Source organism: Enoplosus armatus, chromosome 1 (genome assembly GCF_043641665.1).
Source record: "Enoplosus armatus isolate fEnoArm2 chromosome 1, fEnoArm2.hap1, whole genome shotgun sequence".
In the NCBI taxonomy this organism is placed as follows: Eukaryota; Metazoa; Chordata; class Actinopteri; order Centrarchiformes; family Enoplosidae; genus Enoplosus; species Enoplosus armatus.
In genome coordinates this window covers 1,752,970-1,777,655 of record NC_092180.1, presented here as the reverse complement: position 1 = coordinate 1,777,655, position 24,686 = coordinate 1,752,970, and the positions used below count along the sequence as shown (strand labels likewise).

Genomic DNA, 24,686 nt, shown 5'->3' with positions numbered 1-24,686 from the left:
ATCAATACCATTTACATCGTCCTGGCTGATGTAGGATACAGGATTCATATCCTGTCACTTACTGACAATAAAAACAGAACTATTCATTTACACAAACCAGCATTAATATGAATACTGACATTTATTGTTCCAACACTGTGACTGTATTACAGGTGATCGAGTCATAGTTGCAGTGAGAGGTAGATTTGTTTATTATTTATTTCACTTTTATTTTTATAGCAAAAATAATATAGATACATCAAAACAGCACCTAGAAAAATAGATATAATAGAATAATGTGTCTCTACTGGTTTGGTTTCTAACAAGAGAGGCTCCATGTGGCCCTGGGACTGCAGAGATCTGTCCCACAGTGATCCCTCCTCCAGCTTAGAGCACGCTCCTCATCCTCAGCACTCGTCAAAGCATAGAAACACTGTGAAATCACATCTGTCCAGGACCAGGGTGTGAGCCCCCCCATCCGTCGAACGGGTCTAGACGATGCCAAACTGAGCCAGGTCGCTCAGCTCCATGTCACCAAACGCCTCCCAGGGGCAGACCACCGCCGAGTCTGCAGGACAGAAAAACCACAATGTGAGTCCAGACTAAACATCTGAACTCGGAATAGTTCCGGACTAGACATAAAATTCACCCTCACCTCCGAGACCCTCCATCCCCGGGACGTCGTTGTCGAACCTATTTGTTAAAATGAAAGAAACCATCATTAAGAAATCTTTGCGTCGTTGTTGATGAATAGCACGATGTTCGGTTTAGGAGGACTCGTCTCACCCCTTCTGTCCAGCTTTGGGAGCTTTGCTCTTGAACTGCCTGGTCTCCTTCTGCTTGAACTTGGGGGGGGCGGCCTTGTTGCCTGCACCTGCTGCTGCGTTCATCTTGTAGACTTTTGATCCCAAAAAAAAGAAAAATGTTTTGTCACTCATCATAAACGCTGGAGGAGAACGGACATGTGCTCCTGTGATTCAGACTTTATCCTCTTATGTTTCTTCTTTCTTCATGTAACTCTATCTTTAACCGGTCTTGATCTAAGCGCTCTTCTTCTTATCTGTCATCTGTCATAAACGCTCGCCATATTTTAAAGCGCTCATCCTCTTTGTGTCAGTCCTGAAGGCAGAGCTCAGCCGTTGGTGAGTCAGGGATCAGTGTGCAACACCTGAGGATCGAAATCTGCCGCCAACAAGATCTCATTGATCCATCTGATGTTCTGGGACGAGGGCGGATTACATCAAGGATTATAATCTATTTTTTAAAAGATAATATTCAACACATTTAGCTGCTGAACCTGAACCTGGTCACCTCAAGTGGATCCACATGACCACGAGGCCAATATTCAAAGATTTCTCCAGCTTCACCCAGAAGATACAACAAACACCTCAAATTAATGATTCTAATAATAATAACATCCTTTGCTATAGTTACCAAAGATTTAGATGGCAAAGTTTAACAAAACAGCCATTAAACATTTTTAATGGCCCAAAAAGAAGGAAAACCACATAATAAGGAGAAAATATTAGCTTAACTTGTCAAATTAGAAAATGTATGGATGGGTTGTATTTGATACATTTCATGTTGGTTAATAAATAAATGAATCAGTCGCTTCTGTACTCATCTTCCACGTATGACTTCAGATTTAATATTCATGACGTTTAGATGAAGTTAATGGGAAAATGTTTGAAAAGCTATATCAGATAGTAGCAGATGAACAAAATAAACAAGCTACCTCAGCGTCTCATGATTTAACAGATAGAGACTCGCGGGATTATTGAGGAGAAAAGGAGTAAATCAGTTATTTCAATTTCTATTAAAACGTACATATTTCATATTATAAAGCAATGGTGTCCACAGATATTTAGTTATTTGAACACTGTTACTACACAAATCATTCAAATTATTCAAAAAGACATATCTCTAAAACATGAAAAACAACACCTTGTTTTGATGCCGTCTTTGTTTTCGTACTTTGTTTGCTGTTGAATGACTCTCAGAATGAACTAAGAGCACATGTGAGCTCACTACACTACATCTCTCAGAGAAATGCACTTACTTGGTTTGCTGGAGGACTGGACGTCAAAGAAATGTCTCTTTGCAGAGAAGAAACAAAAAAGCAGCTGCAAGACAAAGATGGAGTCTTCTTTCTTCTTGCAGTCTCTCTGGTCTGTCTCATCATCAAGCCATCACCTTTTATAGCATTGTCTTAACCACCTCCCACTTATTGAAACATGGGGTCATAACACCATGAGGGCTGAGGGGTATTTTGAGTGTAGGCTTATACAGTAAGTAGGCCTGACAGGTCAAAGATCACAGGTCAGACATTTGAAAACCATTTACACCTTTAAGATATTGAGACTCAAGCGTCCAGCAGTCAGTGTTTCCCTAGAAATAACAATTGACGATGGTTTGTTGTTTTGGCAGTTTTACTCATCTGTAACTGATGAGCAAACGATGCTCATTCATTTGCTGCAGTATAGCATGGAGTCGTAGAGGGACAACATGGTGAGAAAAAGGATTACAGGTAATAATCTCTCAGGGGGATCATGAGACCGTTGCACAACAAGGAACATGAACTAAACTGTGATGGGCTTCTGTCAGGATCCTGTCAACAGCATCAGAGACTGAATGATGCAACGTTTCAACCTTTGAGGTCACATGACACAAAAAATCTTGTTCCAAATGATATATAGTATGTCTAATATACAGCATACCGTAATATATTATACAGTAGATGTCTTCCTGGGGCCCCCCTACTAATCCAAACCCAAGCTAAGACCAAATGATACTGGGTGTGGTCGGGCAGGTTCCCTGGTCTTTGTGTCTGTATAAACCTGAGTGGAGAGTGTGAACTGTGAAGAGTCTTACTGCTCGTTAACCAATGCCAGTGTTGCTGTCCTCGCTCTCTCTGTTTGAGTCTGTTCTGGATCGGGTCTAACTTTCAGGTCAGGTGGACCTGGTCTGAAATCCAAAAAGTAACTTATACATGTGGGGTAGTTTGGATAGATTTAGCTCTGGTCCATTTTTAATCACGTCCAAAGTGTTGGACTCATTAAGAACTCTACATTGTTTATCATATCGTGTGCTCTTCATTTTGTTGTGTTGTGTCTGACGATAATTATTATCCCACAGTGGCACGTAAACAGTAGTTTACAATCAATGCTGATCCTGGTGTTCAAATTTATTGTTTATTGTTCCATCTGACACAAGAGTCTGAAATGGGCACAAATAATCTGAGAAAAGTGAAAGTATTTTCTGAAAGTTCCTCCACCATTAAATGGATGATGTAAGAGAAGAACACTGTTTGTCACGTGTTTGTACCTTGAAAAGGTTTCCTCAGATGTTCTTGTGGGTTTATGGTTAATTTTAGATGGTTACGTGTATTTTTAACTGTACAACAGTCAACAGTCCTTGATACCAAATGGATTTTTGTTGGATACTGGTTAAAAGAATACAGTGGATCAGTGGTGGGTTTGGTAAAGGTATGTTGAGTTAAACCCTTTTAGCACCATAATAATAGATATATTTATTAAAACGCCTGGTCTTTTTTGTCTATTTTTGTCAATAATTGAGTCAAAAAATGCCCTATGTGTAAATAATTTACACCCTTTTTCCAGGAGAAGTAGAACTTTCAAAATCTGTCAAGTATTTACCATTCTTATGTAATTAAATACCTAAAACTGTGTGTTATAAGTAGAAAAGGACAAAAGCGGAATTGAAATTTCTTCAACTTCCTTTTTATAAATTCTTATAAATTTATAAATTCTTATAAATTTATAAAGTCGAGGACTTACGGTAATTTGAAATACACATGCGCCGCGGTGTCAGCGGTGATCCCCGTGGTTTTAAAAGGGTTAATGTCCCCACCTCTAATAAGGTGAAAGAAAAACCACTAAGCACTTGTTGTACACAGCAACACAAACTTTAGGCAGACAAACTGTCCTGTGTTACCTTTCCACCTGCACACGGTGAGTGCCCTCCGTTTGCTAACACTGTCTTAAAGCAGAATTAATTAATTAATCAACCAAACAACCAATCAGAACTATAGAGCAAACAATAGTGTCATAGTCTAGCCTGAGGTCCAGTTTTCCCCTGTTTGTCTCTGTGTGTGCTTCCCTTCCTGCTCTGGAGCACCAGCGCTCATCATGCAGTCAACCCTGCAGTATATCTACCCCAGTAGAGTACTCTCACCCCAGAAGAGTATATCTACCCCAGTAGAGTACTCTCACCCCAGAAGAGTATATCTACCCCAGTAGAGAATATCTACCCCAGTAGAGTACTCTCACCCCAGTAGAGTATTCTCACCCCAGTAGAGTATATCTACCCCAGTAGAGTACTCTCACCCCAGTAGAGTACTCTCACCCAAGTAGAGTACTCTCACCCCAGTACAGTACTCTCACCCCAATAGAGTACTCTCACCCCAGTAGAGTATATCTACCCCAGTAGAGTACTCTCAACCCAGTAGAGTATATCTACCCCAGTAGAGTACTCTCACCCCATTAGAGTACTCTCACCCCAGTAGAGTATATCTATCCCAGTAGAGTACTCTCACCCCACTAGAGTACTCTCACCCCAGTAGAGTACATCTACCCCAGTAGAGTACTCTCACCCCACTAGAGTACTCTCACACCAGTAGAGTACTCTCACCCCAGTAGAGTATATCTACCCCAGTAGAGTACTCTCACCCCAGTAGAGTACTCTCACCCCAATAGAGTACTCTCACCCCAGTAGAATACTCTCACCCCAGTAAAGTACTCTCACCCCAGTAGAGTACTCTCACCCCAGTAGAGTACTCTCACTCAAGTAAGGTACTCTCACCCTAGTAGAGTACTCTCACCCCAGTAGAGTATATCTAACCCACTAGAGTACTCTCACCCCAGTAGAGTACTCTCACCCCTCACCCCAGTAGAGTACTCTCACCCCAGTAGTGTACTCTCACCCCAGTAGAGTATATCTACCCCGGTAGAGTACTCTCACCCCAGTAGAGTACTCTCACCCCAGTAGAGTACTCTCACCCCAGTTGAGTATATCTACCCCACTAGAGCACTCTCACCCCAGTAGAGTACTCTCACCCCAGTTGAGTATATCTACCCCAGTAGAGTATATCTACCCCAGTAGAGAATATCTACCCCAGTAGAGTACTTTCACCCCAGTAGAGTATATCTACCCCAGTAGAGTACTCTCACCCCAGTAGAGTACTCTCACCCCATTGGAGTATATCTACCCCAGTAGAGTATATCTACCCCAGTAGAGTACTCTCACCCCAGTAGAGTACTCTCACCCCACTAGAGTACTCTCACCCCAGTAGAGTACTCTCACCCCAGTAGAGTATATTTACCCAAGTAGAGTACTCTCACCCCAGTAGAGTATATCTACCCCAGCAGAGTATATTTACCCCAGTAGAGTACTCTCACCCCAGTAGAGTACTCTCACCCCAGTAGAGTACTCTCACCCCAGGCCTTGCCAGATTGTTCCGTCAGCTGCAGTGGTAGTATCCTCTCAGGCTGACTGGTTCTCCTAGCTGTCACCTGTTTTCTCTGTGTCTCACAGAAGCTCCAGCTTCAGTCTCTCCATTCGCTAAGATCACCGGTTGCCGCCTGCCTGCTCACTCTCCGCCACCGTCAATCCTGCCTAAAGGTGGGGGTGGCTTGGTTGCTTCAATAAACTGTTTAAACTTCCATCAGAGTTCTGTGTCCTGCTGTCCACTCTGTGTTCTTACCATAACACATAGTCATTTTCCCAGATACATGTGTTTCCATTAGACTCCAGGATCAAGACATTAAAGTCAGTACATTGCCTCTGCCCTGCAATATGGTGCTTGGCACAAGATGGTGATGTCACTGCAGGACCTCAGCAGAGGTCGTGGTTGCATCTACAACTTTTGTCATACAACTATAGTCTGTTTTTTACTAACTAACGAAACCACACATTCTCATGAATGGGTATCAACCCAGTTCTTGTTCAAATAACAGCAGAATAGGTGGCTTAAATTTCAATGAAGCAATTCTGTCTACATAAGATAAAGAGAAATAGAATGATTTGAGGTTTTAATGTCTTAAACTCTATAAAGCCACAAATATTTGGTTACATACATTATAACATTGTTTTACCTTTGCTTTACATCATGATTTAAGATAAAAATCAATAAAGAGAAATAATATGGACTGTGAGTGTTTTACTGTGCGTGAAACAGGAGAATGACGGTCAGAATGGAGAGACAGACCAGAATAATGTGACTAAAATACTCTTTATTTACAGCGTTAACCACACAGAACACGACTCTACTTGATGTGATAATAGACAGACAGATAGACAGATAGATAGACAGATAGACAGATAGATAGATAGATAGACAGATAGACAGATAGATAGATAGATAGATATTCACAATAGAATATTTACATGGACATTGGCTGTGGTCTTGAGATAATCTAATCACTTAAAGTGAAAGATGTGTTGATTCTCAGTTGTTCACTGATCATCCCTTTCATTAAACCCAAGCAGTGGTACAGTGTGTTACACTTTTACACAGGTGCTGGTCTACACAGGACAACAAGGCCACAACAGAGACTTCCTCAGATCTCATTCAGATGAAATCAAAGATGATATAAAGCTCAGAGAGATGCTAAAGCTTCCAGGTGGTGAGGTGTACCGGCCCAGGACAGAGTCATTCTTGGGGGCTGCTGTCAAAGAGCTTCTTCCTCTACTTCTCGAGGGGAGAGGAAAAGAATCCACCTCCATTCATCAGTCGTCCTTCAATGGTATCCATTCAGGCTCATCTCCACGCCAAAAGAGGGGGAGAACTCACAAGGAGAGCGAGAAAAAAAAGCTGCTGGATCGCAGCCACCAGGAATAAACTGTTTCCATTTGGCTCAAGGTCTAGACGATGCCAAACTGGGCCAGATCACTCAGCTCCATGTCACCAAACGCCTCCCAGGGGCAGACCACCGCCGAGTCTGCAGGACAGAAAAACCACAATGTGAGTCCAGACAAAACATCTGAACTCGGAATAGTTCCGGACTAGACATAAAATTCACCCTCACCTCCGAGACCCTCCATCCCCGGGACGTCGTTGTCGAACCTATTTGTTAAAATGAAAGAAACCATCATTAAGAAATCTTTGCGTCGTTGTTGATGAATAGCACGATGTTGGGTTTAGGAGGACTCGTCTCACCCCTTCTGTCCAGCTTTGGGAGCTTTGCTCTTGAACTGCCTGGTCTCCTTCTGCTTGAACTTGGGGGGGGCGGCCTTGTTGCCTGCACCTGCTGCTGCGTTCATCTTGTAGACTTTTGATCCCAAAAAAAAGAAAAATGTTTTGTCACTCATCATAAACGCTGGAGGAGAACGGACATGTGCTTCTGTGATTCAGACTTTATCCTCTTATGTTTCTTCTTTCTTCATGTACCTCTATCTTTAACCTGTCTTGATCTAAGCGCTCTTCTTCTTATCTGTCATCTGTCATAAACGCTCAACATATTTTAAAGCGCTAATCCTCTTTGTGTCAGTCCTGAAGGCAGAGCTCAGCCGTTGGTGAGTCAGGGATCAGTGTGCAACACCTGAGGATCGAAATCTGCCGCCAACAAGATCTCATTGATCCATCTGATGTTCTGGGACGAGGGCGGATTACATCGAGGATTATAATCTATTTTTTAAAAGATAATATTCAACACATTTAGCTGCTGAACCTGAACCTGGTCACCTCAAGTGGATCCACATGACCACGAGGCCAATATTCAAAGATTTCTCCAGCTTCACCCAGAAGATACAACAAACACCTCAAATTAATGATTCTAATAATAATAATAACATCCTTTGCTATAGTTACCAAAGATTTAGATGGCAAAGTTTAACAAAACAGCAATTAAAACATTTTTAATGGCCCAAAAAGAAGGAAAACCACATAATAAGGAGAAAATATTAGTTTAACTTGTCAAATTAGAAAATGTATGGATGGGTTGTATTTGATACATTTCATGTTGGTTAATAAATAAATGAATCAGTCGCTTCTGTACTCATCTTCCACGTATGACTTCAGATTTAATATTCATGATGTTTAGATGAAGTTAATGGGAAAATGTTTGAAAAGCTATCAGATAGTAGCAGATGAACAAAATAAACAAGCTACCTTAGCGTCTCATGATTTAACAGATAGAGACTCGAGGGATTATTGAGGAGAAAAGGAGGAAATCAGTTATTTCAATTTCTATTAAAACGTACATATTTCATATTATAAAGCAATGGTGTCCACAGATATTTAGTTATATGAACACTGTTACTACACAAATCATTCAAATTATTTAAAAAGACATATCTCTAAAACATGAAAAACAACACCTTGTTTTGATGCCGTCTTTGTTTTCATACTTTGTTTGCGGTTGAATGACTCTCAGAATGAACTAAGAGCACATGTGAGCTCACTACACTACATCTCTCAGAGAAATGCACTTACTTGGTTTGCTGGAGGACTGGACGTCAAAGAAATGTCTCTTTGCAGAGAAGAAACAAAAAAGCAGCTGCAAGTCAAAGATGGAGTCTTCTTTCTTCTTGCAGTCTCTCTGGTCTGTCTCATCATCAAGCCATCACCTTTTATAGCATTGTCTTAACCACCTCCCACTTATTGAAACATGGGGTCATAACACCATGAGGGCTGAGGGGTATTTTGAGTGTAGGCTTATACAGTAAGTAGGCCTGACAGGTCAAGGATCACAGGTCAGACATTTGAAAACCATTTACACCTTTAAGATATTGAGACTCAAGCGTCCAGCAGTCAGTGTTTCCCTAGAAATAACAATTGACGATGGTTTGTTGTTTTGGCAGTTTTACTCATCTGTAACTGATGAGCAAACGATGCTCATTCATTTGCTGCAGTATAGCATGGAGTCGTAGAGGGACAACATGGTGAGAAAAAGGATTACAGGTAATAATCTCTCAGGGGGATCATGAGACCGTTGCACAACAAGGAACATGAACTAAACTGTGATGGGCTTCTGTCAGGATCCTGTCAACAGCTTCAGAGACTGAATGATGCAACGTTTCAACCTTTGAGGTCACATGACACAGAAAATCTTGTTCCAAATGATATATAGTATGTCTAATATACAGCATACCGTAATATATTATACAGTAGATGTCTTCCTGGGGCCCCCCTACTAATCCAAACCCAAACTAAGACCAAATGATACTGGGTGTGGTCGGGCAGGTTCCCTGGTCTTTGTGTCTGTATAAACCTGAGTGGAGAGTGTGAACTGTGAAGAGTCTTACTGCTCGTTAACCGATGCCAGTGTTGCTGTCCTCGCTCTCTCTGTTTGAGTCTGTTCTGGATCGGGTCTAACTTTCAGGTCAAGTGGACCTGGTCTGAAATCCAAAAAGTAACTTATACATGTGGGGTAGTTTGGATAGATTTAGCTCTGGTCCATTTTTAATCACTGGACTCATTAAGAACTCTACATTGTTTATCATATCGTGTGCTCTTCATTTTGTTGTGTTGTCCAAGTGTCTGACGATAATTATTATCCCACAGTGGCACGTAAACAGTAGTTTACAATCAATGCTGATCCTGGTGTTCAAATTTATTTGTTATTGTTCCATCTGACACAAGAGTCTGAAATGGGCACAAATAATCTGAGAAAAGTGAAAGTATTTTCTGAAAGTTCCTCCACCATTAAATGGATGATGTAAGAGAAGAACACTGTTTGTCACGTGTTTGTACCTTAAAAAGGTTTCCTCAGATGTTCTTGTGGGTTTATGGTTAATTTTAGATGGTTACGTGTATTTTTAACTGTACAACAGTCCTTGAAACCAAATGGATTTTTGTTGGATACTGGTTAAAAGAATACAGTGGATCAGTGGTGGGTTTGGTAAAGGTATGTTGAGTTAAACCCTTTTAGCACCATAATAATAGATATATTTATTAAAACGCCTGGTCTTTTTTGTCTATTTTTGTCAATAATTGTGTCAAAAAATGCCCTATGTGTAAATAATTTACACCCTTTTTCCAGGAGAAGTAGAACTTTCAAAATCTGTCAAGTATTTACCATTCTTATGTAATTAAATACCTAAAACTGTGTGTTATAAGAAGAAAAGGACAAAAACGGAATTGAATTCTCTTCAACTTTCTTTTTATAAATTCTTATAAATTTATAAATTAGTAGAGTAGAGTAGTACTCTCACACCAGTAGAGTACTCTCACCCCAGTGGAGTATATCTACCCCAGTAGAGTATATCTACCCCAGTAGAGTACTCTCACCCCAGTAGAGTATATCTACCCCAGTAGAGTACTCTCACCCCAGTAGAGTATATCTACCCCAGTAGAGTACTCTCACCCCAGTAGAGTACTCTCACCCCAGTAGAGTATATCTACCCCAGTAGAGTACTCTCACCCCAGTAGAGTATATCTACCCCAGTAGAGTACTCTCACCCCAGTAGAGTACTCTCACCCCAGTAGAGTATATCTACCCCAGTAGAGTACTCTCACCCCAGTAGAGTATATCTACCCCAGTAGAGTACTCTCACCCCAGTAGAGTACTCTCACCCCAGTAGAGTATATCTACCCCAGTAGAGTATATCTACCCCAGTAGAGTACTCTCACCCCAGTAGAGTATATCTACCCCAGTAGAGTACTCTCACCCCAGTAGAGTATATCTACCCCAGTAGAGTATATCTACCCCAGTAGAGTACTCTCGCCCCAGTAGAGTATATCTACCCCAGTAGAGTACTCTCACCCCAGTAGAGTACTCTCACCCCAGTAGAGTACTCTCACCCCAGTAGAGTATATCTACCCCAGTAGAGTATATCTACCCCAGTAGAGTACTCTCACCCCAGTAGAGTATATCTACCCCAGTAGAGTACTCTCACCCCAGTAGAGTATATCTACCCCAGTAGAGTATATCTACCCCAGTAGAGTACTCTCGCCCCAGTAGAGTATATCTACCCCAGTAGAGTACTCTCACCCCAGTAGAGTACTCTCACCCCAGTAGAGTATATCTACCCCAGTAGAGTATATCTACCCCAGTAGAGTACTCTCACCCCAGGCCTTGCCAGATTGTTCCGTCAGCTGCAGTGGTAGTATCCTCTCAGGCTGACTGGTTCTCCTAGCTGTCACCTGTTTTCTCTGTGTCTCACAGAAGCTCCAGCTTCAGTCTCTCCATTCGCTAAGATCATCAGGTTGCCGCCTGCCTGCTCACTCTCCGCCACCGTCAATCCTGCCTAAAGGTGGGGGTGGCTTGGTTGCTTCAATAAACTGTTTAAACTTCCATCAGAGTTCTGTGTCCTGCTTTTGGGTCCACTCTGTGTTCTTACCATAACACATAGTCATTTTCCCAGATACATGTGTTTCCATTAGACTCCAGGATCAAGACATTAAAGTCAGTACATTGCCTCTGCCCTGCAATATGGTGCTTGGCACAAGATGGTGATGTCACTGCAGGACCTCAGCAGAGGTCGTGGTTGCATCTACATCTTTTGTCATACAACTATAGTCTGTTTTTTACTAACTAACGAAACCACACATTCTCATGAATGGGTATCAACCCAGCTCTTGTTCAAATAACAGCAGAATAGCTGGCTTAAATTTCAATGAAGCAATTCTGTCTACATAAGATAAAGAGAAATAGAATGATTTGAGGTTTTAATGTCTTAAACTCTATAAAGCCACAAATATTTGGTTACATACATAATAACATTGTTTTACCTTTGCTGTACATCATGATTTAAGATAAAAATTGATAAAGAGAAATAATATGGACTGTGAGTGTTTTACTGTGCGTGAAACAGGAGAATGACGGTCAGAATGGAGAGACAGACCAGAATAATGTGACTAAAATACTCTTTATTTACAGCGTTAACCACACAGAACACGACTCTACTTGATGTGATAATAGACAGATAGACAGATAGACAGATAGATAGATAGATAGATAGATAGATAGACAGATAGACAGATAGATAGATAGACAGATAGATATTCACAATAGAATATTTACATGGACATTGGCTGTGGTCTTGAGATAATCTAATCACTTAAAGTGAAAGATGTGTTGATTCTCAGTTGTTCACTGATCATCCCTTTCATTAAACCCAAGCAGTGGTACAGTGTGTTACACTTTTACACAGGTGCTGGTCTACACAGGACAACAAGGCCACAACAGAGACTTCCTCAGATCTCATTCAGATGAAATCAAAGATGATATAAAGCTCAGAGAGATGCTAAAGCTTCCAGGTGGTGAGGTGTACCGGCCCAGGACAGAGTCATTCTTGGGGGCTGCTGCCAAAGAGCTTCTTCCTCTACTTCTCGAGGGGAGAGGAAAAGAATCCACCTCCATTCATCAGTCGTCCTTCAATGGTATCCATTCAGGCTCATCTCCACGCCAAAAGAGGGGGAGAACTCACAAGGAGAGCGAGAAAAAAAAGCTGCTGGATCGCAGCCACCAGGAATAAACTGTTTCCATTTGGCTCAAGGTCTAGACGATGCCAAACTGGGCCAGATCACTCAGCTCCATGTCACCAAACGCCTCCCAGGGGCAGACGACCTCCGCATCTACAGGAGAGGAACCGTGGGTTAATACATGTTGCTTTAATCAACTACTTTAGAATAATTAGTTGCTTATCAGTTACTGCTTTAATTGATAGTTACCTCCAAGGCCCTCCATCCCCGGAACATCATCGAATCTAACAAAATGAGAGGGATGTTGAGATGCGCCTTCTCTGTCATCTTACATTGTAATTTACCCTTCGTGTGGTGCTTTTCTTTTCTAGACTCACCCCTTCTGTCCAGCTTTGGGAGCCTTGCTCTTGAACTGCCTGGTCTCCTTCTGCTTGAACTTGGGAGGGGCGGCCTTGGTGCCTCCGGGCGCTGCTGCTGTTGCTGCGTTCATTTCTATGAAAACAGCAAAGATTCATGAGTGAAAAACAAAAGGCAGAAAATATACTGAGATTAATACATTGAGATATGTCTGTGTTTTCCTTATGATGGCCCTAGTTTAGTTTATTGAGCTGTTGGTAACTATGTTTGAACTTTGGACAGAGCACTGTTTCCACCTGCTTCCAGTCTTCATGCTAAGCTAAGCTAATAATCCCCATATATAACACACAGACATGAAGGTGGTATCAAACTCTTGGCAGATAAGCAAATAAGTGTGTTTCCCAAAATGTCCTTTCAACTTCAAAATATATCGAGAAAAACATTCTTATCTTTTTTCCTGAACTTTTTTGGATTTTCAGTTAATAATGCAAAACTAGCAAAAACTAGTCACATTGCAAGTGGCCTGAAATATGTGGCATAAGAGTAAAGACGTAAAAATGAATCTCTAATAATAAAGAATTCTGAACTTCTCCTCCTCTATCAAACCCAATGCAACAGCAGGATGCACCAATAGTGTTCTGAAAACAAGCAAAAAGAAATAACAATACAGTTCTGGCTGTCAATATTATGAGTTTAAATTTTCTCTATCTAATCATAAAAATGCTAACTGTTTTTACTGTCAATATTTCACAAATCGTCTCCACACAAAGAGCACTTTATAACTCCATGCTTAACAATTTGCCATCATGTCTAATTTCTCCGTAATATATTTAAAAGAAAGTCCAACATGTGGCATTATTGCTTTCTTAATACGTGTTGCACTTAACATCTTAAAACAGAAACAAAGTTGTACCTACGTCCAGAAACTACACAGGAAAGACAGTTACAGTCTGTGCTGTTGTGATGTGCCAGCCGAGAGTCTCACCTGCGTGGTAGTTTGGTGGGAGTTTGGATCGGCCGAGAGAAGCTGACTGGAAGAGCTGAGCAAAGGAAGACCTGCAAAACAAAGAGAAGGTTCTCTTTCTTTCTGCAGTCTCTCTGTCCTGTGTTCCCCTCAGTCACACAGTGTTTATATACCCGCCCTGGTCATACACAAAGCCGTTAATAGAGTTGAGATGAAGTATTTTCAGGGATAATCTGGCCCTGAGAACAGCCCGTACCTGTGCTGCATCATGTACTGGACCATAAGTCCCTCTTTGCATCGAGTCCCTCTTTGCATCGAGGATGTTTACCGGGCAGCACTTGGGGTCATCACGATAGTCATGTTTATCAAAGTGGCCTGTGGTTACTAGAAGGAGAAACTGTGCACAGGACACTGGATGGGACAGAACAATAGATAAATAGATAAATAAATAAATAACACAGACAATGAGATATTAAGCGAGTTGGAAAATGTCACACATGACCAGCGTGTTGCTCACAATCATTTTGACTAATCTCGCTGAGGTTAGGAGAAAGCTAAATTCATGAAAGTGTAGCCAGCTGGCCTACAGTACCCTCTGAATGCATTACACTGTAGCTCAGATTAGATCAGATTTGATTGGATAGATTACAAGCAATTAAATCCGCTTGCTGCAGATTACAGCGCCGTGGGAGAGAGAGACACAGTCCTTACACTTCATAGTATGTGAGAAAATTTAGATTTTTTCCTTCTACAAAATATGCTTAATGGTTGTTCAGACTTCTTCTTGGTAAAAGAGTAATAAATTTCAGTTTCAGCTCTCAGGGTCATCTCAGGTCAGTGGAGCCGACACTCTGACAGACAGACCCTGCAGGACTGAGGGAGGACAACAGCATCACTGACAGCAGTATATTTGGAGGGAGATGCTTAGTGTTTGGATTGGATTACACCTGACGACCTGAATTATGAGAGAGTGATGTAATCTCCACACGTTGACTTTGACTTTGTCACTTAACACATGACTGTAACTGAATCTGTCAGGAGTGCAAACAAGTTAATGAGCCACTGCTGAGTTCATGCTGTGCTGCACTCCAGTCTGTACGGTCAACCCTGTCTCCGAGAAATTCTGTATATGTAATATCAATTTGCAACAGCAAATATATTTTGTGAGACGTAATGACACCTGAATTATGTTTTTTATGTACCCTAGTCTTGTGTTGAAGTCTATTTCCCCTAAAAACAATGTTTCCCTTCCTGTGGTAAGGGCCAACGTAAGGATAAACTAAACTTAGACAAAACACCGACTCAAGCCTGGGTGGCTCCTACAGGCAAGATACAGCCAATCAAATCACACATTAGCTCTTCATGCTAAAGTCTCCTTCTTATCTGATTTAAAAACATGAATACACGTCTTGTCCTGCACCTTAGCTTGCTTCAGACAAACATTCACCTGGGAAAAGTGCTCTGCTAATGTCACCGTCTAGATAGCTAATTAGCTGGTCAGCTGCAGCACTCCTCAATACCACCGTGATGAGAGTCGACAGACAGATCAGCAGTCTATCTTATGAAGCCCTGAGAAGTTTGATCAATGAAGACGCTCCTGAGAAAATGAATCTGTTTTCCAGGAGGCTGGTTTGCTGTAATAACACCTGAACACCTGGATCTGAACGTCATGCACCTGTTGGCTGTCTGGTATCTGTGAGGAGATGGTAGTCGGTGTCTGTTAAAGTGTTTCACTTTCATTTCTTATTTGGTCAGACTGGACACATGGTTTATAAGATGCAGAGCTGAAACAATTGTTTTGTCAACTTTGGTTTTTTGGGGCATTTTTGCATTTATTGGATAGATGACAGAAGCGAGGAAGACAGGAAATGAGGGAAGAGAGAGAGGGCATGACATCAAACCAGGGACATTGTGGTTATGTGCTGTACGCGTTACTCATGAGGCCACCGGGTCATCCTGATCAGGTCCTGATCCTGGTCTAACTATTTTCATGTGTTTAATCTTTTATGTCCACTTTCAAGGAAAAATATTCCAGAGTTGTAGCTTCTCATTTGTGAGGATTTCACGCTTTACTTTGTCTTATAGTTAGTTTATATAGTCCGATTAATCGATAATGTAAATTATCACTTATAGAGCTGAAACGATTAGTCGACCAATCGGTTAGTTGATAAGTTGAAGTAATTTTAGATGCAGAAATACGATTAGATGCAAAGGGTCTGAAAGAGTCTCATGTACTTCTGAAGGTCTAGTGTGCAGTCTGACGGAGGTACGGCTCTTCTCATGTCTGGGGTTTGGACTCTGGAGTAAGTGTCATGTGTTGTGATAGTATTTGGGGCCCTATGAACCAAGTCGCGTTTATTCATGTGCATTTCTCATAAAAGTACATGTGCATGTTCTTGTATGTTAAGTAAAAGCACTGGGCTGTAGCTACTGCTAAGGCTTGTAGTGATGTGTGCTGTAAAAACAATGTCTCATTACAGATTACGCTTTGTCGCCCTCTGATGGAGCAAAAATAAACTGCTTCATTTGAGCTTGAATTGCAACAGAGACATACACGCACTGTTTCCAAAAACAACAAATAATATTATTATAGTCTGTAAAAGGTTTACAAGCAATGAATTACAATAAACACTTCATGTGGCAAGAATATATTAACAACGAGCAAAAATACAAAGATACAAACAAAATTCATGTTCATCCGTAGCTTCAATATTTTGTCATTTTACTTTAAGATTTACTTTTGTATTTTTATAGAGAACGAGGCAGTGATTGGCTTATCAGTCACACACACACACACACACACACACACACACAGTAGGATCTGGACGGCCTTCGAGGTTTCAGAGGACATGTTTAACTTGCTCCTGTCCACAATGTCCTGCAGTAGAAACAAAGAAAAAGTCAGCATCAGACATCTGTGTTAGTTTAATCATTAATGATTGTTTCTGTATATTTAAGCTTCTATTCATCAAAGATGGACTTTTCACTTTTCACTTTCCTGCATTTACATCTTTATCTGATCTGAAAGGATTGAAATCTGGTCGTACTGGTTTTTCACCTGACAGTGAAACTAAACTCGACTCTTCTTCACTGTCAATACTTTTTCTTTTGATTCCTGTGTACATCTACTAAAAAAAGCAGGACTTTAACTTGAACCTGTGCTCAGTAAAGGATAAGCTTCTCTTACAGCTTGTAATAATCATTTTAAACAACCTGATGACGTACAGTGACGTGGCTGCTCCTGCTCCATTATACCAGCGTTGCTGAGGTAAACTTCAGTGACGAGCAGGGAGTTTGTCTGGTCTGCATGTGGACTGCTGGTCCTCTGGATAAACTGCTGCAGCTTACATTGTCTAAGCTCCTTATTCAGCTCCTCAGTCATCTTCCATCTGTCCTAGAGGATGCAGAGAATATTATATCAACAGCACCAATGTTGGGTTGAAAACATTTGGTAGGAATACAAACATGTCAGCCAAACCCCACAACAATTAGTCCCGGTGGATATTGAAAAACTGAAAATATTTTAGATTGAAATATAATAATAATTTGTGGTGTGACCCAGCCCTCACAGAGATTATTAGATGATGGAGGAGTTATACCTGTAGCCTTTCCTTTGCAGCCTGTAGCTCCCTCTGTGTCTCTGACAATGTTGAGTCCAGTTCTTGTGCTTGCTGCAGGCGGTGGTGGAGCTCCTGCTTCAGGGGCCTCAGGGCCTCCTCTGTCTGCTGAATGCCCGTCTGAGAGCTTTGTCTGAGCTGTAGGTCCTGTTCCAGATGTGCAGAACGGGCTTGGAGCTCCTTGATCTGATAACTGTGATCATCCGTTGATGAGTGTATCTGGTGCAGACGTCTGTGCATATCTGTTGATGATAGTGTTAACATTTGTAGTTTTAGAAAGGTCAGAGGAAGAAGTTCAATTCAATTCAATTTTATTTATGTTGCGCCAAATCACAACAAATGTCTCATGACACGTTACAAATAGAGCAGGTCTAGACCGACTCTTTATAATGTTATTACAGAGACCCAGCAGTTCCCACCATGAGCAAGCATTAAGGAGACAGTGGCAAGGAGCAACTTCCTTTGCTCACCAAAAATGTAGAAAATGTAATTTGAACATGCACCTTGTTCTCTGTCCACCTCAGCCTGTAACTGTTCCTCCCAGTGCTCTCTCTGCATCAGCTCTGCCTCGTTCTGCCTCAGCCGCTGGTCCAGTTCCTCCAGTTCCTCTGTGGGGATCAGAGTCAGACTAGGAACTGTAGCAGATGACCTCTCCCGCTCCCACAACCCTGTCTCTCTCTCCAGAGCTTGAAGCTGAATCTCCAGGTCTTGTAGCCTCCTCTGTTGCTGCAGAATCTGCCTAAATACCTCCTCTTTGGAAGAGGAAGAGGGAATTTCCTTCACAGACTTGAGGGGGTCTAGGAAAGAGACTGGGGAAGCTCGCGGTTCTGGGGAAGCTCTGGAAGACGGAGACAGGGCCCTGTTTGATTTAGTCCTCATGGGCAGTGTTGAAGGACCCAGACTGAAGGAGAGAGCCTTGTGTGGCCCGTTTCTTTTGAGGGGCTCTGGTTCCGATGGTCTGGGCAGGGGAAGACGTCTCTCTCTGGTGGGTGTATCTGAACCATCACTGAGGCTGGGACCGGTCCTCCACAGAATGAACTGGACTTCTGCAGCCAGCTGTCCCAGCTGAGCCAGATGCTGAAGAGGACAGTCATCGGCAACTAGCTGTCTCTCAGTCCCTCGAAACTTCAAGACCATAATGTAACGACCCGTCTGACCTGTGGAAAACACAGATACATGAAGGATTCATATTTAACAGCGAGCTATATTACAGTCGCCACACAGCTGGAGGAGGAATTAAATGTTCATCAGTGAGCAGGTTCAAAAAGAAAATTGAAAGACTTACCAATTGCTTGTGCCAGAGCTACGACGACATCCTGGCAGGAAGTGTTCAGCGATAGGCCACACACCACTCTGACCACACCATCCACCCACACCTTCAGCTCCATCGCTCAGCTTCAGCACCAGCAGTGACCTGTAGACAGACAGACGCGTCAGTACACTGTACTTGTAAATTAGGTTAGTACAACTTTGAAAAATAAAATATAACCCCCCCCCCCCCCATAAAATCAAAACGATCACCAGTTGGATGATATGAGAATAAATAAAATAATAATACAACAAATAGTCTGTCGACTGTCAGAGATTTAGACTGTGTTTTTTCTCTTTTTAATATCTCTGGATGTGCTGGACCTTGTTGCCAATGTTGCAAATCAATGGACAAATACGATTTTTGCATTAATGTGATAAAGTACTTTGATTTGCAGTGGTGGAACAAATACTCAGGCACCTCAGGTAAAAGGGACAACAGTGCAAATTTACTCTCTTACAAGCAAAACTCTTGCATTCAAAATTGTAGCCTACTATATAAAGTAAGTACTCATGATGCAAATCACTATCACTGTTACATGAATGCAGTGCAGTATAAATAGTTTTCACTGTCATTGTTTTCTGCTTATTGATAAACAGTGAATTTAATTTCCAGAAAATGTACAATATCATTAGACAAATATATCAATATCACAATATAAGATTATATTGGAGTTTATCCACACCTCCCAGTCCTACTCACTACTCATAGTGTTGTTTGATTTGTTTAATTTGAGCAGCAGAACTTGTGTCCTGTCTCTTTAAGAGGACCAGTAACGGCCAGTCAGTGTGTTTGTAGCGCCGCGTGCTGGACAGTGAGAGACAAGCTAGCTAGCTAATTCATAAATCAATTAGTAAAAATAAATGAATTAACAAACGGGGAAAAGAAACACGTTTTGACGAGTGTAACCCTCTTAGATACTGAGTCACCGTCCTGGCTCTGCTGCTGACTGCTGCTTTGAAAGAGGACTGGGTGAGTTTTGTAACGTGTTAACAGTAAGTTAGCTAAGTAGCCATGTTGTTTTCTGTTTGGTTGCTTTTCAAGGCGAACGAGAAGCCAAACTTGTCAGTAACTAAACGAAGTGTAAGTAGTAGTTCGTGTTGTGTGTTTCTTGTGAGTTTGTGTAAAGAGAATCGTGAAGCTGGCGTTGACGTGACTTGGGACAGGCCCCCCCCCCCCCTGATACCGGGGCTGCTATCAGGGGGTGTGGCGCACTTTAAATTGACAGTTAACCTACATGCATCTCATGTTAGTGAGATTTCTGCCTTCCACCTCAAAACACTGGAGGTTTGAATGTCTGCACACCTTTTCTTCAGTGGAGAATATTCCCATTGTAATTGTTGACAGTTCAATTTATCGATCATCTATCCACTTCCATTGTATTGGGCACTGATTCTGGAAATATGTGTTGAATTTTGAAATGCTTTATTGAAATGCAACAAATGATGTAATCTATTCACCTACAAACCTTCAAAAACCTGCACCAAAAAACTCCCAAACTATGTGGGTGGATCGATAGAGGCTATTGAGAAGCAATCAGGGTGAACTGACGCTCTAAATAGTCCAGAGGTAAAGAGGCTCTGGAGTATTTCTTCCCCCCCCCTCGAAGCATTAAGTCCTACCACACAATAATACCTCAAATAATGAATGTACCTCACTCCAAATATGCTGTCTGTGTTGATGAAACATTAGTCGAATTTATGAAATTTGTGTCCATGTTAAATGATTCATGTAACTAAAGGTACAACAAATGTGTGTTCATTGTTAGGCTACCACCTGTTGCCATATTTTGTTATTTGCTTTAATAATTAGACAGGTCCAGTCCTGTACAGTAATGCCACTACTGCACATATTGGGAGACTTAAAATTCCCCGTAATGATAACATAATAATGACAGAAAAAAAAAAGTTTGACTTTCCAGAGGAAACAGATTGAACTTTTCCTTACAGTACTGATGGTACATATAATTTGTTTTTGAGACGAGGAAATGAAACCTTTGCTGTGGGTGGTTGTTTGAGATTATTAAATGTAGTAAATAAAATGGACTAAAGCACCCGGAGACTCTCAGGTTAGAGTTTTGCTTCTCTCTGTCTCTGTCATGGGAACACAGCGACTTTCTCACCATGCTGTTTCCATTCAACACTGTAACTTCCCCCTGAGTGATGTGTGACAGCTGATCCAGCACTGAGAGTGAGAACAAGGATAAGATATCTCTGGCTCATGGTTTCAGTATACAGATTGGTAAACTGACACCCAACACACATGTTTAGGAATGTTCTCACTCACTGAATTACAAAGGAAAAGCACAGAGCCAGACCTTTTGCCAAAAAAACATGCAAACATGCAACTGTAAGACAAACAACAGCCTGTCTGAAAGCAGTCGACACATTTTCTGTACTTGTGCCCCCCCTCCCGTTTACATTCAGAGCCAGGGGAGATGATCCGGAGAGACCAGTTCTGACTTCAAACTGTGTCAAGGCAATTTACTCAAATATGCACTTGTTTTTGACTGAAATATTGAAATGTCATTAACTGGGGACAGATGGAGAGAACGCACTCCTCAGACAACAACAGCTCTCAGTAGATACAGTAAAACTCTCTGTGCAGTTTCGGTAAACCAGACTAATTATTAACTAAGCACACAGGTTTTTCAGTTTCAGTCAGCTGAAACTGACCGACAATTACTTGAAATGATTCTGTTTCTAACCAAGCATTGTCTAAACTAATCAGATGAGATGTTGTTAGCTCATTAGCAGATTTCCCAGCATGCAGCACATTTTATCTTTAAAGTATGCAAGTTATGGTGATCATTCTGTATAATTCAGTAAATGATAATGGAGCTCTCCACAGACTTTAAAGATACTTTACACTCCCAGATTTTGTTGAAGCCCCCAAAAGATGCAAAATTCCTTTGTGAAAACACAAACAGTGAGCTGGGAGAAAATGTATTGACATGACGGCCTTATAAAAAGTGTACACTGAAGTCATCTAACCGCTCATGTTGCCCTGTTGGACCTATTTTTCTTCAATTACTGTGATGAATACAATGTTATCATAACCAACAGTTTTCCTTTAATAAAGTTAAAGTCTGTTATCCCAGTGACCTGACGCTACACCCTCACCTTGTAAAAGTGGTGTCAGAGCCAGGATTTACTCATACTCATAATTTACATACATACGCATATATAAGATCAGTTGTTTTATAATAATTAATAATGATATAACCATGTCAGATCAAATTAAGTGGTACCACAACAAAGTCCACTCAACGGATGTGGTATCAACTAAAACTGAACATTAATAAGTAGGTTACATTGTACAATTACATTGTACAGGTATTTGTATTTTTCACGTTCCACTTACTGTATTGTATTAGTATAAGATTCAAACTGGACTGGCCTAATTCATTTTAGTAGTAATTTTGTGTCAGAAAGAAGTTCTGCATGGTAATTACTAATCATACAAACAGAATATGCTGAGTAATTTGGCTGTTAGCCCTTTATGTGGCGGCTCCCAGTGCTCCAGACAGCCAGTCCTGTGGTTTTTAACTTGTGAACTATATGTAGAAGAATGATCGATCAACTAGTATCACTATGAGGGGAATTGAATAAAAAAACGAATAATCAATAAATACAAATATTGCAGTCCCTGACGTTGATTTAAGTCTCATTGAAAGTGTTCTGTGGTTTATTAAAACTGATTTTATTTTCGTTGGACAGTAAAGATGACAATTAGGTGATACATTTCTTACAGTGCTCTTAAAAAGGTGGAATAAAATATGCATTTAATATCTCTCTGTGTGTTTAACCTTGTGCTGCTGTAGCCTCTACTGTATGTTCATGTGACAGCAGGCACTTCAGACGTTACTCGGTCCAAACTAGTAATATTACCTATCGACTTATATGACAATATGTTAGACTGCCAGCACATTTACGCAACAAGGTGCATAACCTCGTAAGAGAACACTTTGTCTGACTGAACTTTTTCCCTGCAGTGATCAATTTAACACAGCGGGTTTCACATGATAACAGGTGTTTGACAGTGTTGTGTCTGTGTTTGCAGTTGAAGACACACAGGTTTGCTGAAGGCAGGAATGTGGCAGAACATGCTGACATTCCTGCAGGACTCAGACTCCTCCCACACATACCTCCTCTGTCTGTTTACTAACTTCCACTGTTCACAATCACTTTCAGTATCAACCATCATTCAGAAAATAATCTATAGAAACTACAAGACCTCAAAACCTTGGAAATCACTATAAAAGAAACATTTTCTTTATGTGGATTATCATGAATTTCACTCATCTTTCAAAATATTTAGGAATTGAAACTGACCACAGTGCTCCTCATGTTCCCTGATGGAAAAATACATGTGTTGCCTGAAGAAGTACGTTTCCCTCATAAGAAATGTTTTCTTCTTGGATGAAAAAAACATTTCTCAAATGAAAAATAGACGTAAACTATCAACCGACTCAGCTTCACTCTATTAGAGTATTTAGTTTTAAGAACAGCACTTTTGAGTGTATTGTCTGTACTATGAATGAACGGTATTCAACACACTGCAGCTCAAGTTGAATCTATAAACTATCGTAGATTCGATTTCTTCAATCCACGACTTCTAAACTAACGTGATAGGAGTGCTTTTATGTAAATGTTTATTTTCAACTTGTTTTTTTGCTTGTTTTTATCTGCACCTTTAGCCAAAATCCCTGTGTTTGTATCTGGCTTGTCTTGAGCTGAATATTTTGAATAGCAGAATATTTTGTAAGTATTCTGACAGTTAAGTGAAGAAGCGCTGATGCCCTCATGTATGATATTCTGAATTATAAATGAAGACAAATGAAGGTAAAGATGAATGCCTTTCCATGCTAGATTCAGATGTTTAAAGAGATAATAATAATTATAATAATTAGCCTCAGTTACAGAGTCATTAGAGCTCAGAGAGGAATTTTAACACACTCACCTGTTAGTTCAAGCTTCTCTCAGTTTCAGTGATGGTTCTTGTTCTTTCTCACTGTTCAGGCTGGTGGGCGGCTGAACGGCTGTGACCCAAGTATTCACCTGCAGGCACACTTCGGCTGGAGAGGAGGAGGAGGAGGAGGAGGAGGAGGAATGAAGCTGTGGAATGCAGCCTTTCTGGATGTGCTGCATGAAAAGTGATGTCACTCTCAAAGTGTTGGGAGGTAATTAAGGATATTTACCCAAGTGGGTCTTTCTTCCACTTTCATCTACTTTCACGCACTTTTTATTCCTCCACTTTAGTGCTGAATTTACGTTTTGCTAATTTAGATGTACTTTTCTGTGTCTCTTTCTCACACAAGACTTTAAATACAGGGTTTTAATGTGACTAAACTCTGCTCTTCTTCACTATCAGTAGTTTTGCTTTTGATATGTTTCGTACATTTTAGTAACAGTTTTTTAAATTTCCCTGAAGAAAAGTTTTGAACATTTTCTTGTAATGCTTTCCTCCACTGTGCTACTTTTTACTTTAGTAAAAGGTTTGAGTTGTTCTTCCACTACTGCCTCTATCTGTATAAACAGTGATGTCACCGTGACACTGAAACCAGGCCCCTCCCACTGTGTGTAAAAGATAAAAACTCAGAGGAGTGGCTGTTGCCGCCGCCCTGTTCTTTCTCCATATATCTGGCATTCCACTCTGCAAGTCACGTGTACGTGTTTGTACCTTTGTGTGTGTGAATTTGTGCTGAGGATTAACTACTCTGCTCAGCTGGTTTTTCTCAACCCCATTTAATTACAGCAGCAAACAAAGACAAGCAGACACGCACAGAAAGTGACAGCCAGCAGCAGATGTCACTGTGCTTGGATGCTGCTGCGCTGGATGGCAGCACCTCAGCTGCAAAATGTGCATGAATTTGAATTAACAAAGTTTCCACTCCTCAGTACTGGCAGTTAATTTGTTTCGCTCATATTCAAACTCCAGCTGAGCGCAGAATAACATCCACTGGATGTAGAGGTCAGGTGTCTCCTATTAGATATCATTTTTCATTTTTGATTCATCTGCAGATTATTTTCTCAATTAATTGGTTTGGTCCATGAAATAGTGAAATTGCACATC

The 24,686-nt window shown here is 41.0% G+C and overlaps 4 protein-coding genes across 7 annotated transcripts; all 4 read right to left on the bottom strand.

The window, feature by feature from the left end:
* Positions 1–470: 470 nt before the first annotated feature.
* Positions 471–869, bottom strand: LOC139283009 (retinal cone rhodopsin-sensitive cGMP 3',5'-cyclic phosphodiesterase subunit gamma-like). The gene is made up of 3 exons (XM_070902949.1): positions 766–869; positions 635–672; positions 471–547 (listed from the first exon to the last, which is right to left on the bottom strand). The coding sequence occupies exons 1-3, from the start codon at positions 867–869 to the stop codon at positions 471–473; spliced, it is 219 nt and encodes a 72-aa protein (XP_070759050.1).
* A 5,992-nt stretch (positions 870–6,861) lies between these two features.
* Positions 6,862–7,260, bottom strand: LOC139283020 (retinal cone rhodopsin-sensitive cGMP 3',5'-cyclic phosphodiesterase subunit gamma-like). Its single transcript, XM_070902960.1, has 3 exons — positions 7,157–7,260; positions 7,026–7,063; positions 6,862–6,938 (listed from the first exon to the last, which is right to left on the bottom strand). The coding sequence occupies exons 1-3, from the start codon at positions 7,258–7,260 to the stop codon at positions 6,862–6,864; spliced, it is 219 nt and encodes a 72-aa protein (XP_070759061.1).
* A 5,180-nt stretch (positions 7,261–12,440) lies between these two features.
* LOC139285037 (retinal cone rhodopsin-sensitive cGMP 3',5'-cyclic phosphodiesterase subunit gamma-like) lies at positions 12,441–14,000 on the bottom strand. The gene is made up of 5 exons (XM_070905469.1): positions 13,942–14,000; positions 13,707–13,777; positions 12,742–12,856; positions 12,614–12,648; positions 12,441–12,517 (listed from the first exon to the last, which is right to left on the bottom strand). Exons 1-5 carry the CDS (start codon positions 13,998–14,000, stop codon positions 12,441–12,443), a joined length of 357 nt encoding a protein of 118 aa, XP_070761570.1.
* A 1,509-nt stretch (positions 14,001–15,509) lies between these two features.
* On the bottom strand, positions 15,510–23,658 carry LOC139284691 (ras association domain-containing protein 7-like). Of its 4 annotated transcripts, none has more exons than XM_070905046.1 (6): positions 23,574–23,658; positions 18,588–18,716; positions 17,806–18,459; positions 17,285–17,544; positions 16,899–17,079; positions 15,510–16,563 (listed from the first exon to the last, which is right to left on the bottom strand). In XM_070905046.1, the coding sequence occupies exons 2-6, from the start codon at positions 18,688–18,690 to the stop codon at positions 16,526–16,528; spliced, it is 1,236 nt and encodes a 411-aa protein (XP_070761147.1). In that variant the 5' UTR covers positions 18,691–18,716; positions 23,574–23,658; the 3' UTR covers positions 15,510–16,525. The 4 variants fall into 4 exon arrangements, with proteins under 4 accessions (XP_070761147.1, XP_070761155.1, XP_070761164.1 ...); XM_070905054.1 differs by having other exon boundaries at positions 16,911–17,079; XM_070905063.1 differs by lacking the exon at positions 23,574–23,658 and having other exon boundaries at positions 17,806–18,454; positions 18,588–18,657.
* Between the last annotated feature and the right edge of the window lie 1,028 nt (positions 23,659–24,686).